The sequence below is a fragment of the Psittacula echo genome, assembly GCF_963264785.1.
Source record: "Psittacula echo genome assembly, chromosome: 4".
In the NCBI taxonomy this organism is placed as follows: domain Eukaryota; kingdom Metazoa; phylum Chordata; class Aves; order Psittaciformes; family Psittacidae; genus Psittacula; species Psittacula echo.
The window spans coordinates 71,738,410-71,750,731 of record NC_137738.1 but is presented as its reverse complement, the minus strand read 5'-3'; the positions used below and the strand labels follow the sequence as shown (position 1 = coordinate 71,750,731).

Below are 12,322 nucleotides of genomic sequence, written 5' to 3'. Positions count from 1 at the left end.
TATAGAATATAGTTCTTACCCAGTAGGTATCCCTATGGGGGGGGAGAAGACAGATTCAGCCTGTCGACCGATCCCAGTAGTTATGATGGAGTCTTCCCTAACTTTTCTTTTCCTGATTTTGCATATTTATACAATTCAGTTCAGGTCCCATAACCCTCCCACCATGTACGGATTGGCCACCTGATTTGCATACAGTTACATCATGGACTTTCTTACTGCGCATGCTGAGAGAAGGATCTCAAACCTGGGCAGGGGTCTTTTTGGCCTGTGGGTGTGATTTTTAGTATTATAATGAGAGTATAATGAAGATAGTTCATCTAAAGGACACCCTAATCATGTTTGCTGACTTGTGAAGCCATATTTCGATGATATCCATGTGTTGTCAGGATGTACCAGATTTCAAGGGTAGTCATTCCTGATTAGAGGTTTGTTACTCCTGTTTCCTTAGTCCGCCTGCCCAAGGCCAGAGCCTTCTCTCCTGCTATCAAGTCTCATAAATCAGTGTTGTTCCTAGGTCTCCTGACCTTATAAGAGGCCCTTGTATCGGTTCAGGCCTTTTCACAGTAACACAAGTTTCCATTTTTCTGTCTTTGTGCCTGTGGAGCTTGAGTGACTCCAGTCACACATGCTTTGTTACTGATGAATGTAAAATCCTCTTGCTTTGCTTTTAAAAACACGAATGTAGTTTGCTTGTTTGGCAGCTGCTGTGCATTTTATCAGTACACGGTGCTTTCAAGTTCCCACTCCTGTAGGAAGTATAACAGAGCCCGGCTGCAGGACCTTCACTCTGCTTCCCCCTCCATTCAGTTTCTCTTAGCATATGCCAAGGTTGCAGGGTTGCCTGGGGAACTATCTTAGGGGAGATTCCGTGCACGCCAACTGAATTCCATGCTGGAAGTAGCACCTGCATTTTACCCTAAGATTTCCTTAGTGTTATAATTTTGGGGCCTGGGGAGTGGGGTGTTCTCTAATTTCCCCGTTTCCCACCCTGTCCTTCCATTGCAGTATACATGGTAGAGAGATTTCTCAGAAGTATTTTTAAATACTCTTTAATTGAGAACTGTTTTGTGCACCTCCTCCTCCCTACCTGATCCTTTGCTGGTGTCCAACTCTTGCAAATTTTCTTTCAATCATTATACAAATAGCTTCTTGAAATGGTAGTGAAAGAAAATATAATCGTGCAGTGCTAAGAATTTCCTATTTCACTTTAGAAAAAATCAAGCAGTGCTACTTGCAATTAAATGCAAATGTTTAGATTTTCATGTTCTTTGGGATGACTAAATCTTTTCTTCCAGTGTTTCAGATTGCTAAGTAGTGTAGAAATAACATTTTATACAGTGGCCTGAAGACTTTAATTAGAAGCGGAAGGCTACTGTAATAAGAACTGGTGCTGTGGAAAGTAATATACTTACATAAAAGCATGTGATGGTGTTATTTTGATGGGATATACAGATTATTTGTTTACTGATTGTTATTTTGTTATTTGCTTGGAATAAATTTGCTGGATGTAGAGTACTTTTCATATTATTTCAGCTGTCTTTTTGTCTTTTGTCTAGGGACAGAGGTAGTAAAACCATACACACCTGTATTGCCTTTTTTGCCACTGGATTTCCAAGAACCATCTTGCCATGATAGTGCACATATATATTTAATGATTAAAATTTATTCCTGTGGACTGTTCACACAGGCCCTTGACCATCTACAAATTGGTAAGTATATGCTGAAGTGTTTTAGTGTTTGTTTTTTCACTTTATCTTTCCAGTTTTGCTGCCTGGGTATTGGATTGTTCTTATTGTTTACCTTATACATCAGGACATATTTATAACTTTTTAAAAATCCTATTTTCTATGCCCTTACTGTAACTAGGTGTCCATTACATAAAGCTCTCCTGTCTGATCATCCAAATATGTTCATGTTTAACTGTTCAGATATGTCAACTGTATCACACTTTACAGTTGATTACTTTGATAGTATATACTCTATAGAACAACTTTTTGTACTTTTGAATAAGGAAAGCTAGGTCTGTTTTATGTGACTTAAGATATACTTCCTTTTCCATTTCAGATACCGAGGTCAATTTTTAACACTCGATTTCCCAAATGTTTATGAACTCATATAGTGTAAAATGCATCAAGACAGTATGTTTTAATTGAATATCTCTTCTTTTAACAAGAATTCTTGATCCTTGTGTAAAATGTGTAGTACCTTTCTGAAAGGAACCCTAATACTAAAATGAAGGCAGTATGAAATGGCCTTGAAAAACCCCATAATACTGATTAGCTTGTTTTCTTCTCATTAGTGTTCACCTTCTTTTATTAATTTATTTTTTTTAATAAAGGAGACTATATTTCTGTCAGCAATCCTGAAGGTAGCTTCAAGAAGTCACAGGTTCAAACTTCAGAAGATCTGTTTTTATTGGCAGCAGGCACAGGCTTCACACCAATGGTTAAACTGCTGCATTTTGCTCTGACTGAAGTTAGTTGCCTCCGGTATGTACACTTTTATGATTTAACCCTAAGCTAGAGTAATCCAAAGGAAGGATGAAACATAGCGGGCAAGCCTCATTGTTAATTATATGATTAACAAAATGAAGTGCTATGCAAACATTTTTCTTCAATTTATGCAAAAAGCTGGCATGCTTTAGGGAAGAGTCTGTCAGAGTCTTTGTCAACTGACACTTACTTGATTCTCAGCTACCATCAACAAAATGGACTGATTTATAGTTTGGATTTTAGTTGTAATACAAATGAGCTCGCTCTGAAGGGTTTTGGTTTGCTTTTCTTTTTTTAACCAGCTTTGCATTTGAGTGCTTTTTTTAGTATTGAAATATTTCAGTGTAGGTACTGGTTTTTTTGACTGAGGTGGTTTGCAGCTGTTTAGCTAGGGCTTCTCTTTAATCTGTTAGAATAGCTAGCATACTCTTGTATTCTTTTCACCTGACAAGCAACTGTAATACATTTTTACCAGATGAGTTCCAGCTTTCACAAAAGTGCAACTTATGTAAGCATAGCATTAAGTATATTAAATTGGATAAAAAGGTATGTATTGCATATGTATTCTGCACTCTACTTGTAAAGCCTACAGAAGGAAGCATTACTTGTTCTTATTCAAGTGAACAGGTTGGTTTGGCCCCTAATGTCCTTCAGAATCCCACAACTAGTACTTCTACTTGATCTGATTGTCCATTTACAACTGTAAGAGAGTGTACAAGTGCTCAATTTCAAAGGGAGGTGGAAGGAATTATTGCAGGGCTTGCTTTGATAGAGGTAAGGTGTGCTTGCATTGCTTTTAGAAAAAATATTCCTCTAGAATCATATCTTGTATAATTTCTTGGCAGATTACATTTTTGTCAATGTCAGCTATTGTAATTTGGGAGAGTATAAAAATGAAAAATACAACTTAACTGGATTTAAGCTGTTAAAGCTTAAAGCCTTTAAAGCTGTTGCAGAGGAGATTTCAATAGACATGCTACTGTTTTCCTGTAGCTTTGAACTTGGACTCTTGTAATGGAGATTAATTTCTGATACTGAGTTCTATTCAATATAAGCACAGGATGTTTTGGTTAATTATGTACCTTTATGAAGCACATTTTGAAGCAGCATAGAGAGATTATTTGAGAGACTATTTGGACAGTAATCTTCGTAGTAAAGCTAAAAAGGATGACATATACTGCAAAAATCTGTTTCTAGAAAAAAGTCTAAACCCAGGCATTATTCTTGTAGTGTTTATTGTTCAGCAATTACATATAATCCTATTTCATGAGCAGCAAGACTGTGTGCTGTTCGGCTTTTCCAAAGCAGCTCTGTGAATCCAAAAGTAAATCTGTCATCTGACAAAGTGCTTAGGAAGCATTACTGAGTGAATTTAGAATAATTTTATGGTTTTTTTTTTTTTTTTTTGAGGGGAGTTAAAAGTAGTTGTGATAATATGAAAACAAAGCTAACGAGAGCAAATTAAAAGATGCAAATCTTGACACTTTGTCAATAACTAGAATAAACAGAATAGATACTGTGTGTGAAATACTACTTCTGCACAGATAGTGTTTGTTTCTGCTCTGTCCTTGAAAGGTGACCAGAGTGGCTGATTTTAACTCTCTTCAGCACAATTTCTTATGCAAACTTTATGCTCACAGTTAGTTTGGGATGCCACAATATCTGTTTTCTTACTAGTTGAAGTAAATGAATTTTTCCTTCTTGCCCTGGAGGCTTGTTAGGGGTTGGAATGACTTGATCTGGTACAGGTTCTGTTTATATGCAGATACTTAAAACTTTGCTTCTCTGACTACTCTAGGCATCTTAGTTTCTTGGCCTTATATTTGCTCCTTAACCCTCACTTTCTGTTTTGGGAAAATATTACAAGATTGTCTTTAATATGTCTGTGTGTGTTCTTAAATATTATCTATATACATGAGTTATATGTATACATAAACAGTATAACTATAATTTGCATTAAATTGTCTTACTGTGAAAAGTAACGATTGCCATAAACTTGGGTTGCATACATTAGAATGTGAATTGCAGAAAGGTGAGGAAGGATTTGAATAATGACTGACTTGTCACCTGAGGGTGCAGACATGGCCTCTATAGTACTGGGTGAGCACTGTTGAACCCCTGGGGCTGCAACAGCAAATGCTGCAGAAGCCGCAGTTTCCCTCAGCAGCATTTGCTGTGCAGCATGTAACAGGCTTGGATCATTGGATTTCTATTCTTGCTATCTGGCCAAAGTCTCTCTATTGTCTTTGAATTCTGTTATTTCTTGCCTATGGTAAAAGTGGAAAGCAATTTGTTCTCTTCCTGTCTGCAGTATCCTTTCGTGCATGAAGTCATAATGCTCTTCCTTCAGCCTTTTTTCTTCTCTTACTGGCCAAATTGTATTTGGCCCAAGTATTCATTTTAGAAGAATATCAGTCCTCAGTGCTGTTTTATCCTTTATAAGATCAGATTTTTGCTCCTTTTTACTGGTGGTTTATAACTGCAATCAGATGGATGCATTTCTTGAAAAAGACTGAGGCACAAGGGCACTAAAACGCTACGTAGAGGGCCAACGTTCTTCTCAAGTAACTATAGGATGCTTATAGTTTATTCACAGTTCTCCTTGACAGTTGTGTCTTGTTTGTCCCCAGCTTTTCATTCTTAAATTACCACTCTATTCTCATACTCGCTTTTAATATGGTGTCCCACAAGACTTTGCACACCAGTTTTTTGAGCTTATTGAAATGTACATCCCTTGAAGTAGATTCCAGTATGTTAGGTTCTCCCTATTTTTCCCAAAGGGCCGATGAAGTTTTTCATCTGTTACCTAACTTCTGTCATCATTCTCTCAACCAGCTCTTCTGTACAGGTGGGGACCATATTTAAATCTCCACCTCTTCCTTTTACCTCTTTTCTCCCTCGTTTCTAGCAAAACTGTTGTCAGTTCATTCCAAGTTCGGGGTTTTCTGTTCTTTTCGTAGGGCTGAGTACTGAGCAATACTGCAGCAGATATATTTCTCTACACTGTGGAGTATCAATAAGGGTGTCTCAAAGCATTATTCTCCAAATAACCAGTTTCTCTCCTTGGGTGCCCAATGAACAAAACGCATGCCTTTCCTTTGCACATTTTATTGACTTTATTCCCTACCTGAGTAACACTTGATGCTGTAGTGTACCATGCCAGCTTTGATGGCATTACGTTCTTGAAGAGAGCTTTATTTTCCATGTTTTTATGAAAGTGGGCCCTGGGAAACATGTGAGGAACTTGGACCTTTGGCACATGCTAGCTTCTGAATAAGATGGTTTTAGTTATTTAAAGATGCAGCGTAGCTTTTGGGGCTGTGTTGTTCCATACAAGTTTTCTAAAGCTTGTGCATTGTTACGTATTTTCAGTTGTAACGCACGTGGAACGTCTTTCTGTCAGTAACACTACTGATGATGTGTATTACATACAACAGTCATGTCACAGTTTTACATTTTGGCAGCAGAAAAAAAAACATGATTCTCCTAAGTAGAAGATGATCTCTGTTCTTTGCCATCTAATGTAGTTTGTAAGAAATTTCGTGGTATCTTGAAGTGCTACCAAACTGCAAAAGGGAAAGAAGTTAGGAGTCAGAAAAATGTATCTTCTGACTGGGAGAATAAAGGCTTTTAAATTGCAGCTGGAGATCATGAACTCTTTGCAGAAGCCTTAGCATTTGTGATGTGCATGCGTGAAAGGTGGCTCTCTGCAAGGTATGGAGGAGGAGGTGATGGGAATTAGTAGTAAGCATCATCATATAAATCATACTTCATTATATAAACATACTGTGTCTAGCCCTAGTCTCTTATAAGCAAGGTCATCTACATGGAAAAGGAACACTGTGTAGTAGAGTGCCATGTTACAGAACTGGAACTGCAGGGCTGTGTGGCATGCAGGACCAGCAGGCTTAGCTGACAGGTACCCATGTGAACATAAATATATGCTCTGTCATTAAGGTCATTTAGATTTTTATGCTACAGTGGAGGTAAAACACAAAAAGACTGACTTTACAAAACAGAATCTACAATTTGATGAAGCCACACAAACCTAACTTATTACTAATGACAGACTTAATACTCTGGGGACAACTGATATGAGACAGACAGCGTGCTGTTAAATGCAAGCAGTTCCTGAACTGCATTCCACAGGGCTTTAAGTGGCTGTTGTTTTTTCCACTCAAATATAATGCCTGTAAGCAGGAACTTTCAGGTAAATAGATTTTACAAATCAACAAACAAAGTAGGAATAAGATAACCTAATACAGAACCGTAGTTCAGTCTTACAGCTAATTTTCTCTTACTTTTATGTGTTTAGATTCCATCTTTATGAAATTAATACCGACATAACCTTGAAATTCCAGTTTCACCTGTAGAACCTGGTGAATGTAATATTAAGAAGGTGGTCAGAGTTCATCTGCTGGTGACTAATTGCAATGCCCAAGCAATACTGAGAAACCACTAGATAAAATTTGATGAGCTGTACTGTCATTTCAGTCAGGTCTTAGTAACTTCAAGAAACTTTATTTTTTCTTAGGGAAGCAGTTCCTGAACTAGAGTTTGCAACCACAGATAGGGTTATGATATTTAGAAGACAGGTCATAAGTCCAACAGACTTTCAGGTACAGCCAATAAAAAAAACTATACTGAGTTAGTGGCAGAAAGATCTGAGGATTGCAGAGTTGCAAACAAACAAAAATGTAAGTTAAAGGCTTCTGTATAATGCAGTAAGTTCTGACTCTTTAACATGTGTTTAAAATAGAGAAACATCCAGCAGTTAATTTTGTTATTTTTTTATTTTTTTTTAAGAACAGTGAAGCTAATCTTCTTCAACAGAACAGAAGATGACATACTTTGGAGAAACCAACTACAGCAATTAGCTCTTAAAGATGAAAGGTATTTAAAAGTACTCTGGAAAACAACTTGTACCATGTCAGTGAATAGGAGAGCAAGTCTTGGGGTTTAGACTAACTGTTACAGCATTGGCACAAAGACAGATTCTGATTCTGGAAATTTTTAGCCAAGAATTTAATCAGACCTAGGGAGTGTAAGATGTGCTTACATTGGTTACAGATGCATAGCAGCAGGCCATGTCATTAGGATCTGTAAGTCCCATAGACAGGGATTTGATTTGACAGCGTTTAATAGATGTTTGTTGGAGACTACATGTTAGATGAGATGATCTTTGGGTCTGTCTGAGAAGGTTTTTGAAGGTGAAGAAAATTAGCCTTAGCAATAAAATATACAGATATGCAAAGAGAAGTACAGGAGTGCTAGAGCAGGATAGTGTACTCCTGGGAGCAACTTTCTGGATTTCAAGAAATCTTGAAAAGTCTCTTTGGTGTCACTTAGTTGAGAAAATATTTATCTAGAAATTCGCAGTTTAAATTAGGCCAGTTACTTTCATTTATACTTTCTGGTTTTGAATTATTGCATTTAAATTTGAATTGTTGCATTTTTTACTTCATTAGAATGTAATTGCAGATTAAAATGCTCTATTGCGCATGCAATGTCAACTTAGTTTACCAGGCCATAGTTCTTGTCAGGAGACATAGGAATACCAGGTTGCCTTTTAATTTCAATACTCTTGCTTTTATCCCTAGATAAATTGTCACTGCCTAGACTTCACATGATAGAAATACATTCTGTTTACTGTACATTATGTTTACTTAATTGTTATCTGAAATTGTATGAGCAAATTCTTTTCACTTGTTCCTTCACAACACCGAAGAATCAATATTATTTCATAACCTGCTGATGTCTGGCACATTCTAAGCTTCATAGTCTAGATACTATGCAAATTTACAGTAAAAACCCTTTCTCCCTTTCAGTAGGAGCCTCAGATACATGAATGCTTGTTTTTTACTCAGTAGCTACTGTTAGTGAGTTTTTGAAACCAGTTACAGTATTTTCTCATGAATGATGAAATTGCACTGGCATTTTCAAAAGTTGGGCTAAGTGTTCTTATTTCATCACTTGTACATTGAGCTACACCAACATTTGTACAAGGGAGTAACAGAACAGTAAAATCTGTGCCTTAGTATCAAGTGGTACCAGCTGTTTTTCTGTGTGAAGTGAAATATGCAGCTAACATTTTTAAGATTGAAAGGTTGCATTGAATAATTAAATACACAATACTGGAGGCAATTTGATTAACTTGATCAGTAGCAATAACTAAATGTCTATGAGATCTGATGCTGTGCAATGAGAGCTGAGCAGAACAGGAAAGTAATCTTAGGAAACACCAGTATTTCGGTAACTAGCATTTTGTGTAGCGGATTTCTGCTAATCAGTGGTGATTATTTATGAAATATTCTTCTGCTTACCAGGTTTGAGGTTCAGTTCATTCTCTCACAACCCATAAGGGATTGGGTGGGTAAACAGGGGATGATTTCTTCGTCTCTTCTCTCTGAGTTTGTGAAAAGAAGCAGAAAAGACTCCAAAGTCCTTATCTGCATCTGTGGTCCAGCACCTTTTACAGAACAAGGAGTACAGTGAGTATTTTAAATGATGAGCTGGAGAATGAGGAAGTTTTAAAAATCTGATTATCTAACCTGCTATAACATTTCTTACTTCGTAGTCTTTCAAAAATGGCCTTAATGCTTTCTGCTTTGAAAGAAAACTGGTGGTTTGTGGGTGGTTTTACGGTTTTGTGTGGAGTTTTTTTCTTCTTTTTTTTTTGCTATTTTTGTGGTTTTTTGTTTTAAAATTAAAATTAAAAAACACTTGGCATCATACTTGAGGAGCTTATTTAGTGTGTAGCTAAGTAAATATCAGCAGTATGTAAATTTCATGGGCTCTAGTAAGCTGTCCAAAACTTTCTAAGAGCATCTCTTTAACAATAACATTTTCTCCCCAAGGTTTTAAATGCTGCTTTTAATTTGATGTTCATAGCAAAGTTGCTCTAATAGGAAATAAGCTTTCTGTGTTGGTGTTAGCTTGACAAATGGAGCTATAAAAAGTAAAATTCAAAGCAGTTGTTCTGTCACAAGCCCGTCTCAATTTTTTTTTAATGAATTCATTTCTTTACGTCTGTACCTAATACTTTCTTTATTTTGTATGCCATATATCTGAAGATAAAAGGCCCTCTCACTGTATCTTGCCCAGCTGCAAAATATTGAACCAATATTGACATGACTTGCATTTCTGCAGCCCTACTGAAGTAAGGTGCATGGATCTAATGGAGGGTGGAATTGGCCACTAATTATGCTAACTCTTCAGAAATCTGAGATAATGCAAGTGATATCTCTATTTATTTTTAGATTTTTTTTCTTTTCAGTATCCTAAATGATCATATAGTACATATGAGCTCCTGGGCTTGACTTGTTTTCTAAATGTAATTGCAAAGGTAAACTGCATTGTGCATGTCTGAATGAAAACAAGATAGTGGTGTTGAAGTTAAGGTTTAACTGTATCTGTGGTGGATTTTGTTCTCCATGTATTAATATTGCAAACTTGATTTCTGACTTTCAGATATCTGAAGGATCTTGGTTACTCCCAAGAAGAGGTGCACCCTTTCACTGCATAATCCCATAGGAGGACATTAATGTTTGTTTCTATAATTCAGTGTTATTTATTTGCCTTCATGAATTTAAATAAGTGAGAAGCAATTTTGTAAGACTTGAAATCTCACTCTTGGTACCAAACTGTTTCTCAGAAGTCATGTATCTTTGAAAAAAATTTATAATGTGTTTTATCTTGGTTTTGTAAATATTTTTGCTAATACTTAAGTCATCCAGGGTATTAATTTATTAAAGAGGCAAGCAAAAATGTATAGTGTACATTATGTAAGATATTTCATGGTTTTGGTTCATGAGAATTCTTAAATTTATTAGAAGCACTGATTCCAGTTTTGAATTGAAAAAGCTTATTATTTCTTACTGGAAAAGGTCTTAAGAGCAATACTGTCTGAAATGAAATATTACACTGTAACTCAGGTAACCGGTCATTGAAAAATGTTCTTTTTCATCTGATATCTCTATTTGACTTGCAAGTGATCCAGATACATTTTTAGCTTTGTAAGCAAAGAATAGAAGTACCTTTGGTAAAGTATAAAATTTGCATCAAATAATAAAAAAAAATACAATTTTACATCATGCATTTTTGTATATTATTTTTATTTTTCTTTTATAATGTTATACAGAAAGGCTTGCAGTGGCTTAGAACACAAGCTGAGAACTAAGAACAGAGGCAAAGAGTTGTAGCCTCTCACAAAACTTTCTGTGTGGCCTCACTGATACTGGGCATCCGCTGTCGTGAGACATTCTGAGGGTAAAAACTTGACAGTTTATGCCCTGCAAATACCAGTGTAAGGACCACAGAAGTACTAAAAATATTTGACACATTGCAGTAGTATTAAATGAGGTTATTTGAATTTGAGCTGATTTACTCCACTGTTTAAAATACGTTATCACGAGGCATTAATCTGCTGTCTAATAATAATTTGAAGAAAACAGCAGCAAAGCAGCTACCCCCTTTCTAGATGTTGTCGGTAATGTCTGGAGGCATTATTTTGTGTGAAATCTAGCACTGTTTACACCCTCCTGTTGTGTTGAATGGGTATTTCTTCTTCCTAAGTAGTAGCCAGACTTGCAGTTGTGGCATTAATACTTCAGCATTCATGAAAAAATGTTTTAATAATACACTTCAGAAAGGTGAAATTGATAGGAGAAGGCTCGTATTATAGACTGTTATGTTGGAAAAAGGAATTCACCAGGTCCTACTGTTGAGGTAAAAATCAATTTAATTTATTGGTGGTGTAATTGATACAAGAATAATTTGTGGTGTCCCTAGGATTTCTAAGAAATGGGGACAGGTGGGTCTTAACCATGGGAGGATATCCTGAAATCTCCCTTAAAATGTATATTGAAACACTGAAAGCAAATGGGAGAGGATCCTTTAACCAAGGCAAAATTAGTACAATATAGCAATCAGTGAGAGCCAATATATACATTGGAAGAGAGAATGCCCTCCGAGGCTGTCTGGGGGAGGGAGAATTGAAACTTTCCTTAAGTCAACAATGAGGAGGACCAGGGGAACAGACTGCAGCTGAACCCTTTGTTACATTGGAACTGGAGAAACAAAAAGTATTTTTTATTAGATACAGGGGCTTCATTTTCAGTTATAAATACCAAGCAAGGTAGTCTAAGCAAAGAAGCTGTGATCATTGTGGGTGTGACTGGAAAACTGGAAAAATGGACTTTCTTTAACCCCATTAATTTTAAATTTGGCAAGCAGTAGTTAACTCATTAATTTTTATATATGCCTGAATGCCCAATACCCCTCCTGAGTAGAGACCTGTTAAGTAAATTGGATGTTCAAATTATATTTAAAGGGGGAGAAGTAAAGTTATTGGTACCTGAGACTAAAGCCATCGAGGCAAGGACTTTTATGTTGCAGGGAAAAACAGAATCAAATAATCTTGAAGGAGTACCAGAGAAAGTACAAAATGCAGTAAACACCCCTGATTTGGGCTAGTGGAACTCCAGGATGTTCCCAACAAGCTCAGCCTGTAAGCATTACCCTAAAACCTGGATCGAGACTGGTAAGACTGAAAAAAATACCCTTTAAAATTAGAGGCAAGAAATGGAATAAAGGGTTTGATAGAAAATTTTAAGAAATTTGGGTTGTTAAAAAAGCCTGGAACAGCCAAGTATAGATTAATGAAGATCCGGGAGCTATTAATCAAATAGTTCAGGCTGTCCACCCTGTCATTGCCAATCGTTACACTTTATTAACATCCCTCACAGAAAATCATCAATTGTTTATAGTAATAGATCTAAAGGATGCCTTCTTTTGCATACCTCTCAATCAGCAAAGCCAAACCATTTTCA

General features: G+C 36.4%; 1 protein-coding gene across 7 annotated transcripts in view; it reads left to right on the top strand.

Moving 5' to 3' along the window:
* LOC308219736 (cytochrome b5 reductase 4-like) overlaps positions 1–10,580 on the top strand; it is a 48,242-nt gene extending 37,662 nt beyond the window's left edge. For all 7 annotated transcript variants that reach the window (XM_080615122.1, XM_080615120.1, XM_080615121.1 and 4 more), the window contains 5 exons: positions 1,557–1,709; positions 2,339–2,489; positions 7,299–7,385; positions 8,819–8,983; positions 9,963–10,580. In XM_080615122.1, the coding sequence (XP_080471248.1) occupies positions 1,557–1,709; positions 2,339–2,489; positions 7,299–7,385; positions 8,819–8,983; positions 9,963–10,017 (611 nt within the window). In that variant the 3' untranslated portion in view covers positions 10,018–10,580. The remainder of the gene's footprint in view (positions 1–1,556; positions 1,710–2,338; positions 2,490–7,298; positions 7,386–8,818; positions 8,984–9,962) is intronic.
* Positions 10,581–12,322: the final 1,742 nt, after the last annotated feature.